The sequence below is a fragment of the Phyllobates terribilis genome, unplaced genomic scaffold (assembly GCF_046119375.1).
Source record: "Phyllobates terribilis strain yellow unplaced genomic scaffold, ASM4611937v1 Scaffold_9__5_contigs__length_417890890, whole genome shotgun sequence".
NCBI lineage: Eukaryota > Metazoa > Chordata > Amphibia > Anura > Dendrobatidae > Phyllobates > Phyllobates terribilis.
The window spans coordinates 341939514-341961415 of NW_027362769.1; the positions used below are offsets into that span (position 1 = coordinate 341939514).

The 21902-nt window shown below is 47.8% G+C and overlaps 1 protein-coding gene across 2 annotated transcripts in view; it reads left to right on the top strand.

The window, feature by feature from the left end:
- The window catches only part of LOC141162201 (cytochrome P450 2K1-like), a 155106-nt gene that overhangs the window by 37290 nt on the left and 95914 nt on the right, over nt 1-21902 (top strand). For both annotated transcript variants that reach the window (XM_073648048.1, XM_073648047.1), the window contains exon 4: nt 17312-17472. In XM_073648048.1, the coding sequence (XP_073504149.1) occupies nt 17312-17472 (161 nt within the window). The remainder of the gene's footprint in view (nt 1-17311; nt 17473-21902) is intronic.

Here is a 21902-nt window from a genome sequence, read left to right on the forward strand (position 1 = left end):
CAGGTACTACTCTCTACAGCACATGTTATCTGCTCCTGTGCATCCTCCTCCTCCTCTCCCTCATTGTCACCCAATGCACGTAGGGATGAGATAAGGCTGGGCTGTGTGTAATCGACCGCTACGGCTTCTTGATCCATCTCACCATACTCTGGCTGCAATGCCTCCTCTTTAATTCTCTGCAGAGAGCGTTGCAAAAGACAGACAAGTGGAATGCTGACGCTAATGATGGTGTCATCGCCACTCACCATCTTGGTGGACTCTTCTAAGTTTGTCAAGATGGTACATATGTCAGACATCCAGGTCCACTCCTGAGGTCTTATGTGTGGAGTATGACCTGAATATAGCTGGTACTCCACAACTGCTCTCTTCTGCTCACAAATCCTTTTCAACATGTGTAAGGTAAAGTTCCAACGTGTAGGGACATCACACACCAGTCGGTGTGACGGAAGCTGCAAACGTTGCTGCAACACAGCAAGGTCGGCGGAAGCTGTAGCCGACTTGCGAAAATGAGCTGATAGGCGGCGTAATTTGACGAGCAGATCTGGCAACTCGGGGTACGATTTAAGAAACCACTGAACCACGAGGTTAAGCACATGAGCCAGGCATGGTACGTGCGTGATCTCGCCTCGCCTCAGAGCCGCCACCAGGTTACAGCCATTGTCACACACGACCATGCCTGGATGTAGGTTCAGCGGTCTCAGCCACAGATCTGCCTGCTCTTTCACAGCTGTCCACAACTCACAAGCAGTGTGAGGTTTCTCACCTAAGCTTATGAGTTTCAGCACAGTCTGTTGCCACTTGGCGGAGGCAGTACTGCAGTGCTTACAGCTTGTAACTGATGTGGTGATATCTGAGATGGAGGCTGAACATTAGGAGGAGGAGGAGGATTATGCGCAGGAGCTGTACACTGTGGGGGCAACTCTGACTGACATAGGGCCCGCAATCCTCGGTGTGGGGAGGATGTGTTCTGTCAAAACGTCCGACTGGGTCCCGGCTTCCACTATGTTTACCCAGTGTGCCATCAGGGATATGTACCGTCCCAGGCCACAAGCACTTGTCCACGTGTCCGTTGTCAGGTGGACTCTCCCAGTAACTGCGTTGTTGAGGGCACGGCAGATGTTTTGGGACACGTGCTTGTGTAGTGCGGGGATGGCACACCGGGCAAAATAGTGTCGACTGGGGACTGAGTACCGAGGGACGGCCACTGCCATAAGGTTGTGGAAGGATTCCGTCTCCACAAGTCTAAAAGGCAGCATTTTCAACGCAAGCAGTCATGAAATGTGTGAATTAAGGACTGTGGCCTGTGGGGCGTTGGCTGCGAATTTCCGCTTTCGTTCAAAGGTCTGGGATATGGACAAATGAACGCTGCGGTGGGACGTGGACGTGAACGTTGATGCTGTTTCTTGAGAAACTGCCATAACAAGTGAAGACTGAGAGGAGGGGGCATCTTTGCATGCAGTATGGACAGGGGATTGCCCTGCACACACAACAGGGGTTTCTACTGCACGTGCAACAGCGGAAGAAGCAGTGGTGACACCCGCTGACACTGGTCGTGGACCCTGGTGTTCACCCCACAAAGTCGGGTGCTTTGCTGCCATGTGCCTGATCATGCTGGTGGTGGTCAGGCTGGTAGTTTTGTCACCCCTGCTGATGCTGGCATGGCAGGTGGTACAAATGGCCTTTTTGGGGTTATCAGCTGAGTCTTTAAAAAAATTCCAGACTCTGGAAGACCTACAGGTTGTACTGGCAACGTCCCTCGTGTTGGTGTTACAGGGAACTGTTGCCTGCCTTCTGTGTGCGGCTACCACACTGCTTCTTCCTGCCTGTTGGGGTACTCTGCCTCCCTCACCCTCTGTACTGCTGGCCTCGCTCTGCATGTCCTCCTGCCACGTTGGGTCAGTTACTAGATCATCCACCACCTCCTCCGCTTCCACTTGCGCACCACGATCCTCCTCCTCACTTCCTGGCAATTGTGTCTCGTCATCGTCCACCTCTTGTGACAAATTGCCATCGTCAACTTCCTGTGGCCGTGGCTGTTCAAATATTTGGGCATCGCTACATGGGATCTCCTCTTCCACCACTTCAAGCGGAACAGGCGAGGGGCACAAATCTGGAAATGGACCAGTGACCAGCTCTTCAGAGTGTCCAAGTGTGGGATCTGTTGCTGTCTGACGACACTCGGCATGGTGGGAGGAAGGACCATCAGGGTGAGGAGAAGTATGCGGTCGAGACTCACGGCTACTAAGATTTGACCGTGTGGAAGACAAACCGGAGGAGGTGTTGCCCAGGTAACTGGAAGTATTATCTGCTATTCAATTAATAACCTGTTCAGATTGATCAGGTTGCAATACTGGTGTTGTTCTGTGCTTCCCTAGTAATTCGGTCAAGAACTGGGAGTGAGATGTGGCTGTTGGTTGTGGCACATTTTCACCTTGGCCACGGCCCCGTCCTCTGCACGCACCATCACCAGAACGTCCAGTTCCATGTCCCTTGCCACGCGCCTTGCCCATTGTAAATCAAGTAAAATAGCTTACACTCGCACTATCAATGGAAAAAGCGTAATAAAAAGGAGATTAGAACCGTGGAAGAGGAAAATCACAGTTCTATTTCCCTGGCCTACACCCAACTCTTTTAAACATTCTGAACAATCAGGGAGAAACTATTACTGTTTTTCTTTATGGAAAAAATACCAAAAGCTGGATAATAGAGATTTTTTAACGTGGAACGGCAAAACCACAGTTATAATTTACTGGTGTATACCAGACTCTTTTAAACAGATATATTTGTGTTTGAATAATCAGGAGACACTATTACTGTTTTTCTTTACGGAAAAAATACCAAAAGCTGGATAATAGATTTTTTTTACCGTGGAACGGCAAAACCACAGTTATAATTTACTGGTGTATACCAGACTTTTTTAAATAGATATATTTGCGGCTGAACAGTGAGCGACACACTCAAACTGTTTCTTTTAGGTAAAAATGGCCCAAAAGTGGATAATACAGAGGTTTGAACCGTGGAACTGCAAAACCACACTTCTATTTCTCTGGCCTGCACCAGACTCTTTTAAACAGATATATTTGTGTCTGAACAATCAGGAGACACTATTACTGTTTTTCTTTACGGCAAAAAATGCCAAAAGCAGGATAATAGAGATTTTTTACCGTAGAACTGCAAAACCACAGTTATAATTTACTGGTGTATACCAGACTATTTTAAACAGATATATTTGTGTCTGAACAATCAGGAGACACTATTACTGTTTTTCTTTACGGAAAAAATGCCAAAAGCAGGATAATAGAGTTTTTTTCCGAGGAACGGCAAAACCACAGTGTGGTGCAGCGGCATTGCTATAGTGATCTAGTGTGTCTGTTTATGCTATTTTCTTCCCCCTCAGGTGACTAGCCACATGACTGTGACATAGCTCAGGTCCTGTGCGCACAGAATGTCTGTTTGGTCACTTGACTGTGACATAAGCAAGGTCCTGTCTGTGTGTGTGTGCTACAGGATATATAAACCCTGGGTGATTTGAGACAGGTGTGTTCCTGTGTTGGGAGTTCCTGGGTGTTGGGAGTTCCTGTGTTAGGTGTTCCCGTGTGGACACCGTGTGAGAGTTTTGAGGCTGTTCCCTGTGTGTGGGGGGAACACCGCTCGTGTGAGGCCTGGTGAGGCCTGGGAAAGCCTGGTGGACTCCTGGAGGGTGAAGTCTGGATCGCTGAGAGTGTGAACGTGATGCCAGTAAGCCTTGGAGTGCCAGAGGCTGGAATGTAAACGTCCTGGAGGACAGAGCCTGGATCTGTGTGTGAGAGATGCCAGTGGTCTTGGACGGGATAAGGTCTGGAGACCACGTGTGGTAAGCCTTAAAGCCACAGTGGTGGAAAACCTAATGGACTGAGACAGCTAAACCCGGCAAAGGTAATACACTACGTTATATGGACATTGCTATGGACATTGCTACATGATAACCTTGCTGAAGGCTGTACCTGGAGCAAGTGGGCCTGTGTGCCACTTGGCTCATGAATATTGTATATATGTGTGTCGGCGTGCCACTGAGTTGGACCCGGTCATATGCGGTTTATGAAGTAATAAACTGCAGCATTGTGGAAAAAACATAAAGACATTGCACGTGTGCATTGATTGACGCAGCGAAGCGAGTGTCCCCCAGGATGATGACAAGCGCTGCCTTACATGTGGTTCTAGGATGCGGGCAACTGCAGTCTGGTTGCTAGGGGCAGCTGCAGTCTGGTTGCTAGGGGCAGCTGCAGTCTGGTTGCTAGGGCAACTTCAGTCTGGTTGCTAGGGGCAACTGCAGCCCGGTTTCTAGGGGCAACTGAAGTCCGGTTGCTAGGGGCAACGGCACAGGACGACGAGTGTGGATAAAGCATCTTGCTGCAACTCGGCGGGGTTGCGAAGATTGTCGTCGCACTCAAATCCGGTTGTTTGCTGCAACTCGGCGGGGTTGAAAAGATTGTCGTCGCACTCAAATCCTGTTTTGTGGTGGCTCGGCGGGGCCACGAAAAATTTTTCAGGGAGAGCGGTGAAGTTCAAGTGTGATGGCTGTGAGCAAAGCAGCAGATGTGTCTGGAGCTATTGAGCGATTGAGGGGCCGGTTGGGTCCGGAGCAGGCATTTGAGAAACTCTTACAGGACAGGGTGCGGGAACCACAGGAGCTGTGGGCACCGTATAGAATGGCGGCAGTGGACCATTCTATGAACTCTCCGGGGGCGCCAGTGTTGTCCCAGAGTGCCCAGGGAGGTGGTAAGACATGTTGTGAACTGAGTCCTAAGACTGTCGCTGATGTTTTTTGTAAAAATTCCGTTACAGGTGTGGTTGTCCAAATGGGGGCGGAGTCTCAAAAGGGGGCAGATTTTCACAAGAGTATGGAGTGTAGAAAACTGGAAATTGTTACCGGTGGTAGGTTGGTACCCCCTAAAAATGACAATTTGACCATTGAGAACGGGGTGACTCCAGTGGAGGGGGTTGACGTCAAGATGGGAGGTGACCTGTTAGTCTACAACGCCAGGGGGAGTGACACAGACCCCATAGCTGATGGTGACACTACGGAAGTAGAAGGAGAGGTCAGTCAGGAGGGGATAGATGAGGTGAGAAAGTCAACCTCGCGTTGACGGCGCAAGGGCCACAAAAAGGTTGCTCCTGTAGTCTTTGCTGAAAGTGAAAGTAAAGAAAATGTAATGGTGTGTGCCATTGTTTCAAGTGTGGATCCTCCTTCAGAGGCAGAAGAGGAGGTGACGTACCTGCAGAACATGTCCTCAGACCAGTGGAGCCTGGAGTCTGAACGGCAGAGGGTATACCAGGTTGTGAAGAACTTACAGCGAGATCTAAAGGGAAGCAATGAGGAAGTTGTCCAGTGGAAGGAGATGTTGCACACAATTAAGGAGGACCGCCGCAAAATCAAGGAGGAGGTTTTGCAGTTGAAGCTTGAGAAGGAGGCGCGGCAGGATGGAGTTTTTGGAAGAGATCCAGGCCTGGCACGACTGCGCCAACAGTTCAACCGGGAACTGTCTGACTTCAAGAAGGAGTGTGGTGAGCGCAGTAGGGAACTGCAACTGATTAAGAGAGATTATTAGGATCTTCTCAAGGTGAAAGAAAAACTAGAGGAGGATAAGGCGGATGCAGAGCAAGTGCACCAAGTGGTTGAGACCACTCTGCAAGACACCCGTGAGGAGAATGATAATCTCCGGGGAAAGACCCTAGGTCTGGAAGCTCAGGTGAAGGAGCTACAGATGTCCTGTGATACTCTCCAGAAGGCGGAGACGTACCTTAAGGAAAGGCTCAGCAAGATGGAAGCTGAGCGGGACAAGATGGAGGAGTCCATCGGAGAAGCCACAGACCAGGGCCAGGAGTGGGTCGCTGGTGATGGGAGGTATGAAGCGGATACCTCCTCGAGTGATGTGAGCTCGGATGATTCGGTGGATGTCGGAGCCAAGATCAAGGAGCTCAATGAGTTGCTACAAGCCCAGTGGAAGCAAGAGTAGCTTGAGAGACTGGCTGTTGAGAGCCGAGTGGGCGCGTTGGAGACAGAGATGTCTGAGTGAACCCTACTGTTAAGGGAGCAGTTGAAGCAGGAAGAGCTTCAGAGATGGGCTGCTGAGAGGCGAGTAGCTGAGCTAGAAGAAGAAGTTTTAGAGCTCAAAGGTCGCCTAGCAAAGTGTCACGCAGTGAACGAGGTCTTCTGGGAGAAGGGAGAAGGCAAACAAGTGACACTCAATCCCGTAGACCATGAGAAGGTGGACCTGAGGAGAGCTAAGAGTATGGTAACGGAAGATAAAAGGGAAATGGAAGTGGTCAGGACGAAAATTGGTGAAGTTGTAGCTGTGAGTCAGCTCAGGGGAAGCATACAGGGTGAAGATGCTGGAAGTCAGTTGTCCCTGAAACCTGAGCTGGTTGATCGTCTGGAAACCACTGGTGAGACCGAAACGTCTGGGTACAAGTGCCTCGTAGATGTACCCGAGGATTTGAGGGAAGAATGCACCCGTGAGTTCGTGCATGAGGAGTTTAAGAAGGCCGTGGGAGTCTGGAAGGTGTACTTGACCTCAGAGGCCAAACAGCTCGTGGTCCTGTCCACAACCGAAGTCACGGTGAAGAGGGTGGCAATCCTGAGGGACATACATTGGCGATGTATTCGCACGAAGCGGTTTCTCCGGTTGAAGACGGAGCAAGCCGCTAGACAACTGGAGCTGATGAGGAAGGCTCACAGTCTGCGTGAAGAGGTCATCTGGGTGCCTCATGTTCTGGTGAGAGAGCTCATTGGGCGAAATGGCTGAGCCATGCAGATGATGGTAAAGAAGTCTGGTGTGGTGAAAGTAAGCAGTCCGCGTGATCGTCAGGACTGGATACCGGATGAAGACGGCATGGTATCGTTCTACGCTGTAGGAACGTTAGAAAGTCTTGCAGATATGAGCATGCTGGTGGAGTACCGAGTGACCTACCTGCGAGAAGTGGAAAAGTTGAATCTCGCTAGACTGCGAGTGGATAGACAGCATCATCTGAGCAACAGAAGATGGCAGCCGTCTAGAAAGTGTGAGACCAGACAGAGAAAGGGCCCCCTAAATATCAGAACAGCTGAGGTTAGGGACCTTTCAAGATGTCCTGGGAGCGGGTGTGGGTTTGGAGGTAGTGAGACCTCCAGTGACTCAGGGTTGAGTGGCCCATACAATCGGACGGAACCATGTGGAGTCACACTGCTGTATTGACCGCTGAGAGCAGGGGAGACCTGGTAGGGTTTTGACTGACCGCTGGGAGCGGGGGAGACCTGACAAGGTTATGATTGACCATTGGAAGCGGGGGAGCCGCTGGGAGTGGGGGAAGTCTGACAAGTTTACGACCCGGAAATGTGACTTGACGAAGTCCGTGACAATGGCAGATAGTAGATCCCTGAGGAATGGACTAATGTCATTGACTAATGTTCTAGGGGCTGAGCAGCGCAACTGTCAAGTTCATGGTCTCTGTGTGAACTGTGGGTTATAGACTGTTTGTGTATATTGTGTGTTCAACCCCACAAGTTTGAACAGAGGGGGGGGAATATGTGATGCAGCGGCATTGCTATAGTGATCTAGTGTGTCTGTTTATGCTATTTTCTTCCCCCTCAGGTGACTGGTTACATGACTCTGACGTAGCTCAGGTCCTCTGCACACAGAATGTCTGTTTGGCCACATGACTGTGACATCAGCAAGGTCCTGTCTGTGTGTGTGTGTGTGTGTGTGCTACAGGATATATAAACCCTGGGTGATTTGAGACAGGTGTGTTCCTGTGTTGGGAGTTCCTGGGTGTTGGGAGTTCCTGTGTTAGGTGTTCCCGTGTGGACACTGTGTGAGAGGCATGAGGCTGTTCCCTGTGTGAGGGGGGAACACCGCTCGTGTGAGGCCTGGTGAGGCCTGGGAAAGCCTGGTGGACTCCTGGAGGGTGAAGCCTGGATCGCTGAGAGTGTTAACGTGATGCCAGTAAGCCTTGGAGTGCCAGAGGCTGGAATGTAAACGTCCTGGAGGACAGAGCCTGGATCTGTGTGTGAGAGATGCCAGTGGTCTTGGACGGGATAAGGTCTGGAGACCACGTGTGGTAAGCATTAAAGCCACAGTGGTGGAAAACCTAATGGACTGAGACAGCTAAACCCGGCAAAAGTAATACACTACGTTATATGGACATTGCTATGGACATTGCTATATAATTATGTAGCGCCCCGAGGGTTCGGCCGCTACAGGGGTATTGCACCTCAGACCAGAGGTGTGATATTCCACTCCCAGGTAAGGATGGAGTATGGACCAGGGCTCAGTTAGCTGCATACAGCACACACACACCCCATTTCCGAGGGACAGCTCAACGGTGCTCCCACTAGACAGAAGTGCAGGCACGACCGACTATGTCCCTGTCTGGAATGGGGAGGGGGTTGGAACACCCAGTGCTGTAGGGGCAGATAGGGGTTGGTTCCTGAGCGTAGGAAGGAGCTCATTGGTTGCTGGTCACCTGGGCTCATGGTCAGAGGGAGGTATAAAAGGTTGGCACCATCTTAGTTCTGGGAGAAGAAGTTCAGTCTGTGAGGAGAGCTGACAGGGGGCAGCTGCTCAGGCTGAGTGCTGCTCCAGAGGCAGGCCTAGAGAAGAGGCCAGAGCCTGAGAGGAGAAGGAGAAGTGGGCCTGGAGAAGAGGCCAAGGGAAGGAGGAGAAGACAGAACAGGAAAGAAGGAGAAGAGAGAGAGAGAAACAGAAGGGCTCAGGAACAAGAAGGTGGAAGGGACCCTAAGAACCCACGAGAATCTAGGGTGAAGGGACAGGCAGATTAAGGGTACCGGATCCCAAGTTGGTGGAGGAGAAACTACCCTCAGCCAAAGACCGGTCGTCGTGATCATTTATTGGTGCGACACCTCATCAAACCTGCTAGGAAGGCACCATATAGGACAGCGGAGGACGGGGCCCACGTTTAACCGCACAAGTCCGCGGCAGCTGGACAAAATGGGTCACTGGTGAGGCAGGCCAGAGGAAGGATAAAAGGGGGTCCTGAGCCATACTTCTGAACTGCCTGGGAGTTGACCGAGCCCCACACCTGGTGGACGCAGCACGGCTCGGGCGGTCACTACTGGTGCCGAAGTGACCCGGAGCACATGAACTGTGAGTAAAGCCCCTGGACTGTAACTTGTTGTCTGTGTGCTCCTTTGCGCCTCCAGCACTACCGGTACTGGGACTCTCACCACCATCACTCCCACCATCCACTACACTGCCCTGGGGCCGCACTCTTCCCGTGGGGAGTCACACCACCTCAGCTGCACCCACCATCAGCCCCAGCGGTCTGCCCTGCAGCGGCGGTTCCTAATGACCGCAAATCCATGGGTGGCGTAGTCGGACATTATCTAAAGCACGTAGCAGACTACCATTGGTCTGACCCCCCTGAGCCGCGGGACCGGGCCGCCACTACTACTCCCAGCGTCTCCCTACTGCCCGGTTCCGCGTGCCCCACGGCCCAGGGGGCGAGTCAATTACCTTGCTGATGGCTGTACCTGGAGCAAGTGAGCCTGTGTGCCACTTGGCTCATGAATATTGTATATATGTGTGTCGGCGTGCCACTGAGTTGGACCCGGTCATATGCGGTTTATGAAGTAATAAACTGCAGTATTGTGGAAAAAACAGAAAGACATTGCACATGTGCATTGATTGACGCAGCAAAGCGAGTATCCCCCAGGATGATGACAAGCGCTGCCTTACAACAGTTATAATTTACTGGTGTACACCAGACTTTTTAAAATAGATATATTTGCGGCTGACCAGTGAGCGACACACTCAAACTGTTTTTTTTTTAGGTAAAAATGGCCCAAAAGTGGATAATACAGAGGTTTGAACCATGGAACTGCAAAACCACACTTCTATTTCTCTGGCCTACACCAGACTATTTTAAACAGATGTATTTGTGTCTGAACAATCAGGGAGACACTATTACAGGTTTTTTTTTACCGCAAAAAATGCCAAAAGCAGGATAATAGAGATTTTTTACCGTGGAATGGCAAAACCACAGTTATAATTTATTGGTGTATACCAGACTTTTTTAAATAGATATATTTGCGGCTGAACAGTGAGCAACACACTCAAACTGTTTTTTTTTTAGGTAAAAATGGCCCAAAAGTGGATAATACAGAGGTTTGAACCGTGGAACTGCAAAACCACACTTCTATTTCTCTGGCCTACAGCAGACTATTTTAAACAGATATATTTGTGTCTGAACAATCAGGGAGACACTAATACATTTTTTTTTTACGGCAAAAAATGCCAAAAGCAGGATAATAGAGATTTTTTACCGTGGAACGGCAAAATCACAGTTATAATATACTGGGGTATACCAGACTTTTTTAAAACGATATATTTGCGGTTGAACAGTGAGCGACACACACAAACTGTTTTTTTTTAGGTAAAAATGGCCCAAAAGTGGATATTACAGAGATTTGACCCGTGGAACTGCAAAACGACACTTCTATTTCTCGGGCCTACACCAGACTCTTTTAAACAGATATATTTGTGTCTGAACTGTCACAGACACACTTTTTTTTGGGGGGGGGACACCAAAAGGTTAATAAGATGGGTATTTGTATATTGTGAAGGAGGAAAAAAAAAAAGAGGATTTAGATGCAAAAAAAAGGATTTTTCCTGGCCCCCCAGGACCTGGAGCTATGTCCAGAAATTTCAGCAACAGGAGCACACAGGACTGTAATGTAGCGTTTGCTGGTATAACCACTGCATCTCCTATACAGCCTGCCTGCCTGCCTGATATCTGGGATGGATATTAGTCCTGAGAAGGACTGTTTGTTTGATTTGCAGCCTTTACAGATCCTACACTAACTATTTCGCAGTATATATCTCTCCCTAAATCAGCAGCGCTGTCCCTACACTGTCTGATCCCGGCCGTCTGTGTCCAAGATGGCGGCGCCCAGTTTTAAATACTCGAGGTGACGCTGTGCAGCCAGCCAATCAATGTAATGCCCACAACCAACATGGCTGCAGCATTAGAGTGACTGGCTGGCAATCCCTGCATGTTCATTGGCTCTGCAAAGAGCGCCAAACATGCAGAGCGGAGACCCGAGCTACCGCCCGAGTAACCCGGAAATGCTCGGTGCTCGCCGAACATCCCGAGTAGCGTGATGCTCGGGCGAGTACCGAGCAGTGTCGAGAATGCTCGCTCAACACTAGTGAGGAACCAATATCGGGACGATAGGGGAGACAGGATGATCTCAGATCAGCCTAGGAAGTTTCCACTTCCCCTTTCCCTAGTGTATGGTCTCCCTTCCCCTCATCCCTTCGTGTTGAACTTAGTCTTTCCCACACCTTAAGACATTATCACTGACCGTGCACATATAAAAAAAACAAAAAAAAACGACACTTTGCTTTAATTGTGTGGGGTTTTTTTTGTGTGTGTTTTTTTTCCCTTCTTCTTGGTATGGGTTCAGTTGCAGAGCTCCCAGAGCAGCTGTGCGGTCTGTCTCTGGAGGTGAATGACCTCTGCTGTGAGGTTTAGCAACAGCATCAGTGGCTATGGGTCGCTAATGTGGGGGTCTCTGCAGGTAGACCTGTCCAGTATGAACCCAAGGTTGCCCTCCTGGATGGGTTTTCAGGAGGTAGGGACATTTTTTTTGTATTCAAGGAAGTCTACAAACTGTATTTTAAACTTTGTCTTTACTCCTCTGGAAGTGAGGAGCAACGAGTCGGAATTGTGATCTCACTTTTGCATAGAGATCCTCAATCCTGGGCATTTTCTTTACCGCAGGATTCAGTTTGTCTTTAGTCTGGAGAAGGGTTTCATCGGGTCTCTGGCCCTTATCTATGATGACTCTGACTGAGTCGCCTTGGCTGAGTCTAGGCTATGTCACCTTCAGCAGAGGAATCGGTCAGTGAAAACGTACAGTTTTGAATTCCGTAGATTGGCAATGGATTCTGAATGGAATGACTCAGCTCTTAGAAGCCAATTTTGTAAGGGCCTTACTGAAAGGTTGAAAGATGCTTTGACAGTATTTGAAACCACTCAGTCCTTGGAAGCTGCCATGTAGATGGCCATACATCTTGATAGACGCCTTTGGGATAGACGGGTGAGACCACCTTTTCCGGAGTCTTCTTGTCTGGGTTATGTATGTCAGTCGGGGGAACGGCCTGGTGGTGAACCAGTACTGGGGGAGATGGAGAAACCCATGCAGTTACGGGTTGCCTTTAAAGCATACATTTTCCCAGAGATTCGCAAGAAAAAATGCGTATGTTTTTTTGTGGGAAAAAGGGATATTTTATTGGGACCTGTCCTTAAATTCTTAAACAAAAGGAGACTCGATTAACTCTTGGTAGTCTGGAGTTGGATAAGAGTGCATTTGTTGTCAACCTGCATTTCCTGGTTTGTCCTGACAGCAGAGATGGTGCTAGAGAGCAAAACCAAGAGAATTTCTGTGTTTGTTGACAGTGGAGCCGGAGTCAGCAAGGTTGATGCTGAGTTTGTGAAAACTCATGTTCTTGCTTGCTGTACTATAGCTAAGCCTATTCCCATCTTCATCATCGATTCGGCGCCAATTGAACAGAAATCATTTACTCAGATTGTACATAATGTAAAACTGAGGGTGGGGTCAGTTCATTGTGAAATAATCCCTTGCTATGTCCTGGACAGTCTTCCCTGGCTGGTGAAATATATTCCTTTGGTGGATTGGCAAACCAGGGAGATTATTGAATGGGGAGATTACTACCATGAGAACTGTTTAGATATTTTGCTTGCTACAGTCTCTACAGAAATATTACCTGCCTTTCTGTCCGGTTTTGAGGACGTTTTTTCTAAGAGGGGGTGTCAGGATTTGTCTCCTCATCGTGCATATGACTGTCCTATTTACTTGACACCTGGAGCTAAGCTACCAAAGTCCAGACTGTATAACCTTTCTGGCCCTGAGAGACAAGCCATGAAGGATTTCATTGCGGAAAGTCTGGAGAAGGGACACATTAGGCCCTCATCTTCACCTGTGGTGGCAGGGATCTTCTTCGTGAAGAGAAAGGATGGCTGTCTACGTCCATGTTTAGATTTCCGCGAATTAAATCAAATTACTATCCGAGATCCATACCCTCTTCCTCTGATTCCAGATTTGTTCAGCCAGGTTGTGGGAGCTAAGGTATTCTCCAAGTTTGATTTAAGGGGAGCCTACAATCTGGTTAGAATCAGAGAAGGGGGCGAATGGAAAACAGCATTCAATACCCCTGAAGGGCATTTCGAGAGTTTGGTTATGCCTTTTGGTTTGACCTATGCACCTGTGGTATTCCAGGATTTCATAAATGATATTTTCCATCATTTGGTGGGGAGGTTTGTGGTGATCTATCTGGATGATATTTTGGATTTCTCACATGATTTTGAGACACATCGGGGGATGTTAAACAGGTACTCCAGATACTAAGGGATAACCAACTAATTGCCAAACTGGAAAAATGTGTTTTCGCTGTTGAGGAGATGCAGTTTTTGGGGTACTTGTTGTCATCTTCAGGTTTTCAGATGGATCCGGAGAAGATGTGTGCAGTCCTTGATTGGGACCGACCCGAGAACCTGAAGGCTCTATAACGTTTTCTGGGCTTTACTAATTTTTACCGGAAATTCATCCAAAATTACTCAGTAATTGTGAAACCCCTTACTAACATGACTAAAAAGGGGTCTGATATTTCTAAATGGTCAGATGCTGCTATGCAGGCTTTTTCTTCCTTAAAGAATTATTTTGCCACTGCACCTATACTCACTCAACCCGATGTCTGCCTCCTGTCTTTCGGGAAGGTTATTTGTACCATCTAATCTGTGCCGCAAAGTAATTAAGGAACATCATAACTCTGTGCTTGCTGGTAATCCAGGTGGTAAGGCAACTGCGGACCTCCTCTCTCATCGTTTTTTAGAGCCAGGGTTGCATCAGGATGTGATTGACCACGTATCTACTTGTAGTACATTGCTCAAAAAAATAAAGGGAACACTTAAACAACAGAATATAACTCCAAGTGAATCAAACTTCTGTGAAATCAAACTGCCCACTTAGGAAGCAACACTGATTGACAATCAATTTCACATGCTGTTGTGCAAATGGAATAGACAATAGATGGAAATTATTGGCAATTATCAAGACACACTCAATAAAGGAGTGGTTCAGCAGGTGGGGACCACAAACCACATCTCAGTACCAATGCTTTCTGGCTGATGTTTTGGTCACTTTTGAATGTTGGTTGTGCTTTCACACTCGAGGTAGCATGAGACGGACTCTACAACCCACAGAAGTTGCTCAGGTAGTGCAGCTCATCCAGGATGGCACATCAATGCGAGCTGTGGCAAGAAGGCTTGCTGTGTCAGTCAGCGTAGTGTCCAGAGGCTGGAGGCGCTACCAAGAGACAGCCAGTACACCAGGAGACGTGGAGGGGGCCGTAGGAGGGCAACAACCCAGCAGCAGTACCGCTACCTCCGCCTTTGTGCAAGGAGGAACAGGAGGAGCACTGCCAGAGCCCTGCAAAATGACCTCCAGCAGGCCACAAATGTGTATGTGTCTGCACAAACGGTTAGAAACAGACTCCATGAGGGTGGTATGAGGGTCCGATGTCCACAGATGGGGGTTGTGCTCACAGCCCAACACTGTGCAGGACGCTTGGCATTTGCCACATAACACCAGAATTGGAAAAGTCGCCACTGGCACCCTGTGCTCTTTACAGATGAAAGCAGGTTCACACTGAGGACATGTGACAGATGTGACTGAGTCTGGAGATGCTGTGGAGAGCGATCTGCTGCCTGCAACATCCTTCAGCATGACCGGTTTGGCAGTGGGTCAGTAATGATCTGGGGTGGCATTTCTTTGGAGGGCCGCACAGCCCACAGAGGTAGCCTGACTGCCATTAGGTACCGAGATGAGATCCTCAGACCCCCTGTGAGACCATACGCTGGTGTAGTTGGCCGTGTGTTCCTCCTAATGCAGGACAATGCCAGGCCTCATGTGGCTGGAGTGTGTCAGCAGTTCCTTTAAGGTGAAGGCATTGAAGCTATGGACTGGCCCGCCCGTTCCCCAGACCTGAATCCGATTGAGCACATCTGAGACATCATGTCTCGCTCCATCCACCAACGTCATGTTGCACCACAATCTGTCCAGGAGTTGACGGCTACTTTAGCCCAGGTCTGGGAGGAGATCCCACAGGAGACCATCTGCAACCTCATCAGGAGCATGCCCAGGCGTTGTAGGGAGGTCATATAGGCACCTGGAGGCCACACACAATACTGAGCAGGCCTCCATTGGTTAATAAATTTGATTTCCATTGATGATTTTTGTGTGATTTTTTGTTGTCAGCACATTTAACTTTGTACAGAACAAAGTATTCAATGAGAATATTTTATTCATTCAGATCTAGGATGTGTTATTTGAGTGTTCCCTTTAATTTTTTGAGCAGTGTATTTGAGCGCGTTCTAAGATTTCGCACATCCGTCCGTCTGGTACTCTTCTTACGCTACCTATACCTAGTAGGCATTTGTTCATGAATTTTATTACTGACCTACCGGTTTCTGCAGGCAAAACGGTGGTTTTGGTGGTTGTAGATAGGGTCAGTAAAATGGTTCACTTCGTCGCATTACTTGCACTTCCAAATACCAAGACAATTGCTCAGGTGTTCATAAATGAGATTGTGAAGCTTCACGGGTTTTCCTCTGATGTGGTGTCAGATCGGGGGACCCAGTTTGTTTCCAAGTTCTGGAAGGCGTTCTGTTCTTGACTGGGGGTGCAGCTGTCCTTTTCCTCTGCCTTCCACCCTCAGTTGAATGGACAGACCGAGCGCATCAACCAGAATTTGGAAACCTACCTCAGGTGTTTTGTCTCCGAAAATCAGGAGGATTGGGCATCCTACTTACTGCTGGCAGAATTTGCCATTAATAATCATCGTCAAGAGTCCACTGGCAGCTCACCGTTCTTTGGTGCATACTGTTACCATCCAAAGATAGGTACCTTTAGTGGGGGAGGTTCGAGAGTTCCTGAGGAGGAACGTTTTGCTTTGTCACTCTCCTCGGTGTGGCGTGGGGTCTTAAATAATTTAAAGATCATGGGAGAAATTTATGGCTGGCAGAAAACGCTTGCCATGTCCAGACCTGAATGTGAATGACTTTGTGTGGTTGTATACAAGGAATATCAAGTTTAAGGTCCCTTTTTGGAAGCTGGGACCAAGGTTTATTGGTCCAAATAAAACAATTGCCATCATTAACCCAGCAGTGTTTCGTCTTGAGCTTCCTCAGTCCCTTAAAGTCGGCAATGTTTTCCACAGGTTACTCAAGAAATATGTGGAACCTCTTGAGTCCTCACCCCTACCACTGCCCCCAGTAATGGTTAATGGTAATCTGGAGTTTCAGATTTCAAGGTTTATAGATTCTTGTCTCCAACGTCGTTCCCTACAATACTTTTTGCACTGGAAGGGTTATGGTCCAGAAGAGAGGATGTGGGTTTCAGCATCAGAGGTGACCGCACTCAGGTTGGTTCATTCATTTCACACCTCTTATTCTGAGAAACCCAGTCCTGAATATCCGGAGGCCACTCGTAGAGGAGGGGGTACTGTTATAGGTGTCTCAGATGTAACAGCTAGTCGCCCTGCAGTTGATTGCAGGAGATCTCTTCATTTGGCATTACATACACCTTCTTAGAAGCTGTCTCACTCTAGGGCCTAGCGGCCACCTCCCTCCTGCTCTAATTAACACGCTGGCCTGGATTTTTAAATACTTTCAGTCTGATTTAGGGCAGCACCGGAGATATTTACATGTTTCCTTGTGAAGGATTGGAGCACGTGCAGTTCTTACTTCCTCTCTGGTGCTAAGAGGATGTGTGTGCTATCTCTGAAGTCGGCTCAAGCTAAGTTACTTTCCCCCGTGTCTGTCTACCTTGTTGTCTTTAGTTGTTAGAGGGGACTAACTTGTGCTCATCCCTCCCTTCCCTAGCCAGGGTCTAGCTCTAGGGAAATACAGGGTTATAGGTTCCTGTGTAGCGATTGGTGAGGAGCCAATGTAGGAACGATAGGGGAGTCAGGCTAATATCAGATCAGCCTAGGATGTCTCCAGTTCCCCTTTCCCTAGTGTCTGGGCTCCCTTCCCCTCATCCTTTCGTGTAGCACTTAGTCTTTCCTGCACCTTGTGTGACACTTACATTCGGCTCGTTGCTCGGGTTGAGCACCCGAGCATTCCAATTTGCTCGACCCGAGCAACGAGCACCCGAGCATTTTAATGCTCGCTCATCACTAGTAATTTTTTATATTGTTTAGTTTTTTAGTCATATTTTATTTTATTATATATCTTTTCTTTATTATTTTAGGCAAACCATTCAATACTCACTTACTGATAAACAGTGCAGTTTCCAATGTAATCTGCTCTATTATCTTTGGGAAAAGATTTGAATATGATGACCCAACGTTTGCAAAGCTAATTAAGATGTTGGATGAAAATGCCAAACTCGTCGGTACACCCAAAGTGTTGGTAAGAAAGCCTTCACATTTTATATCTAACCTTTTTAGTGAATTCTCAGAAGAATAGTTTCATGATCACCTTTAGAACTAATGATAGTGCAATGATGAGCTTAGACAAATGGACCCAAGCACATCTCTTGGTTCTCACCCACTACCCTCCAGTTGCTTAATTTATAAAAATAAATCACATCTCTTGGTTCTCACCCACTACCCTCCAGTTGCTTCATTTATAAAAATAAAAGTGCCCTGTATAATAGATGATGATGTACAAACTTTATTCCTTAAATGGTTCCTTGCAATTCATGGAGAATATCCAATTAGTATTCTGTTTCCCCTCTCTAAAATGCAAAGGTTTACTGTACTAGAGTAGAACCGTCCTTCTCAGACATTCACCAAATACAGTGGAACAAGATGAACATAATAGGGAGCTTAGGGAAACTGACCGCTTCGCCCTATGGGGTCCAGATAATACCGATTGTGCTCTTCTACAGATTTATTATATACTACTCCCAAAAATTTTGGAATATTTGGCTTTAAGGTGAAATTTTAGGATGATCCTAAAATGCACTCTAACTTTTTCAGGTGAACTTAATGTGACTGTCTCTAAACTTTTGAATGCACCATATATCCAACTGTTCAATGTCCCAGTACTTTTTGCACAACTTGCTGTTCTCTAACAAGGAGTTTAAGGGCAAAATTTGCAACAGGTGTTTGATCCATGAATCGCCCATTAAATTTCAGGGTTCAGTTAGAATTAGTATTTAAACAGACCTCCTCATCATGCTGCTCACATTTTGACATCATCAGACCAAGCTGACACCTAACAATTGATCAACAATACCTCGCCATTGCGAGGCTTCAAGAAGGATGTTCTCGGACAAAAGTGGCCACTAAGCTTAGAGTGTCACAGAGTGTCATCAGCAGGTTGCAAAAGAGATACAGAGAAACTGGAAGAGTCACAGAAAGGCATAAAAGACATACGTAAAACCGGATGTCCTGTGGCCATATCCCACACTGATGGTGGCTTCATTGTGAACAATGCCTTTCGGAACCGAATGATGAATGCCACACAACTCCAGGCACATTTAAGGGAGGTGAGAGGGACCCAAGTGTCATGTCAGACCATTCAAAGCCGTTTACATCAGCATGATCTGCATGCTAGATGGCCTGCAAGGGTACCTGACTTCACCACCATACACAGGCGCCATCGTCATGCATAAACCAGTGAACATGCACGCTGGATGAGGGACCAGTGAGCCTCAGTGCTGTTCACTCATGAAAGTCGATTCATGTGTGGCGCCCCTGAGGGTTCAGTCGCCACAGAAGTACTGCATCTCACCCAGAGGTGTGGTAACTCACTCTCAGGTAAGGAAGGAGTACTGCCCGGGACCCTAACACCTGCTTCCAACACTACACTACTCCAGACCAGCAGGAGGGGCAAGATGCGTCACTTTCCTGCTGAGCCCTGTCCCTGGCTGGAGTGGGGGGAACCAAAGTAGGGGGAACCATGTAGTGGGTGTGGATAGAGGAAGTAAATCAGGGGAGCACTTGTTAGGAATACACTGTGTTCCAAATTATTATGCAAATAATATTTTCTCAGATTTTCTCAAATTACCTATATGAATTGCAGTCATTGTAATTTTCCAGTCAAATAACTATTAGAGTACAATTGAAAGGTTTTTGTACAAACTGCCTATGATAACAGTATATTTTTATAAAGATAAAACCCTCAAACTGCACTCAAAATGCATGTTCCAAATTATTATGCACAGCAGAGTTTTCAACCTTTTCATTTTAATAAAGAACAAAAAAAATGGTCATTTTTGAAATTATAAGCATTAGCAGGTTATTACAAACTGAAATCAAACAGTTTTCAACTCAAAATTGTATTCTAGGTGATGTTACATTTGCTCATAGGACCCCTTGTTCGAAAGGAGCTTCTGAACTCTCTCGTCCATTGAATTTGTCAGGTTTTGGATGGTTTCTGCTTCAGTTGTTTTGCATGAGGACAGAATACCCTCCCAGAGCTGTTGCTTAGATGTGAACTGCCTCCCGCCATCATAGACACTCCTTTTGATGATGCTCCAGAGGTTCTCAATGGGGTTGAGGTCAGGGGAGCATGGGGGCCACACCATAAGTTTGTCCCATTTTATGCCCATAGCAGCCAGAGATGCAGATGTGTTATGTGCAGCATGAGACGGGGCATTATCATGCATGAAAATGATCTTGCTGCGGAATGCACGGTTCTTCTTCTTGAACCATGGCAGGAAGTGCTGTTTGAGAAACTCAACATACATTATGGAGTTCATCTTTACCCCTTCAGGGATCCTAAAGGGGCCGACAATCTCTCTCCCCATGATTCCAGCCCAAAGCATTACTCCACCTCCTCCTTGTTGGCGCCGTAGCCGTGTTTACATGGGGTGTCCATCAACCAGCCATCCTCCACTCCATCCATCTGGACCATCTAGCGTTGCACGGCACTCATCGGTGAACAAAACAGTTTTGAAGTCAGTCTTCACGTATTGTTTGGCCCACTGGAGCCGTTTCTGCTTGTGTGCAGTGGATGGAGGATGGCGACAGGATGGCTTTTGCACAGCTGCAAACCTCTGAAGGACCCTGCATCTTGTTTTTCGGGGGACGTTGGAGGCACCAGCAGCTTCAAAAACTTGTCTGCTGCTATGACAAGGCTTTTTTGCCGCTGCTCTTTTAACCTGACGTAATTGCCTGTAGGAAAGAGTCCTCAATTTTCCCTTATCAGCATGCACACGTGTGTACTGTGAATCAGCTACATACTTCTTGATTGTGCGATGATTACGATGAAGTGTCTTGGCAATGTTGATTGTAGTCATGCCTTGACCTAAACACTCCACAATTTGTTTCTTCTCAGCAGCCGACACATCCTTTTTCTTTCCCATTTTGGCAGAAAATGTAGGCTGCTTAATAATGTGGGACAGCCTTCTTAAGTAGTCTTGCCTTTCATTGGACACCCCTTCCAAACTAATTAGCACAGGTGTCTGCAATTGCTTACAGTGATATAAAGAGCCCTGACACACATCACCATCAATGAGTGTAACTGACAAACAAAAAAATTATTACCTTATCGCTCCTAAACACTTTTTGCATAATAATTTGGAACACAGTGTAGTATAAAGAAGGAAGCCATCTTGGGAGTTCCAGTCAGTTCAGTGAGTTCAGTCAGAGGAGGAAAGTGAGAGGAGCAGGAGCTCTGTAGGAGCTCTGCTCAGGAGGAGGGACTAGAGAGAGGCCCAGGACAAACTGAGAAGGAGAGGAGGAAGGAATGGGAGCAGAGAGAAAGCTCCAGGAATGAAGAAGGGATCCCAGGGGTACGGGCAGTGCTGGAGGCCACCCGTACACCTGAATCTGCCAGGCGGTGGAGGGATTGAGTCGCAGAGGGGACCTGCCCCTAACTAGTGAGAATTACAAAATTCAACTAGAAACCGGAGGCTTCTGTACTTTCAGGGTGCAGTTGCCACATTCGCACTCAAGTCGCCAAAAAGGTAACCACATAGGATCCAGGGAACTCCAGGTTGCCCAGAAAGATCCGAGGATACCGGCTTGGGACATTGTTTGGTGAGGCGCAGGGCAAGAAGGGTGAGGGCCAGCGCAGAAAGATGGCTGAGAAGGTCATATAGAACAGGGTCCTGTCAGGTACTCTTGAAACACCTGGGAGTTTGCTGAACCCCTGCCTGGTGAACGCAGCACGACGTGGGAGGTCGTAGTCCGGAAAGTGTAACCTGAGGAACTTAACAACTGTGAGTAAACCCTGAAGACTGCACCCCACTGTCTCTGTGAATTATTCTGGCCGCACCATTACCCCCTGCACTACAACCGCTTCAGTTACATCCATAACATCTCAGCACAGCCCTGGAGCTAAGCTCTGCCTGTGGAGAGGTAAATCAACTCTGCTGCATTAACAACAGCTCCAGAGAACCTGCTCGCAGGAGCAGCTCCATTTAGCCGCATACCACAGTTTGCGTCACGAACTCTATACAAGAACTATAAATCCCCTGTAAATAATATTCCCATTTTTGATTGACCGCCCTGGGTCACGGACCGGGTCACTGCCACTGTGACATCTCCCCTAGCAATGACCGGCCCGGCACCGAGTACCCCACGGCCCAGGGGGCGCGTCACATGCTAAGCAGAAATGATGGCCACCAACAATGTTGGAGATGTCAAGGAGAGCGCTATGCATCAGCCACTGTTGTCACCAGTGAGTCTTTGGTGGAGGTGGTGGTGTTACAGTGTGGGCAGTGCAAGTGTGTCTAATCAATACAGAACTGCCCTACATTTTGTGAATGGTACAGTGACAAGCCCCTTTTACTTGAATAACATGATTAATCTAGTCATTGTTCCTCTGCATGAATGACACAGGCCTAATTTCATCTTCATGGACGACAATGCTCCAGCTTATCGAGG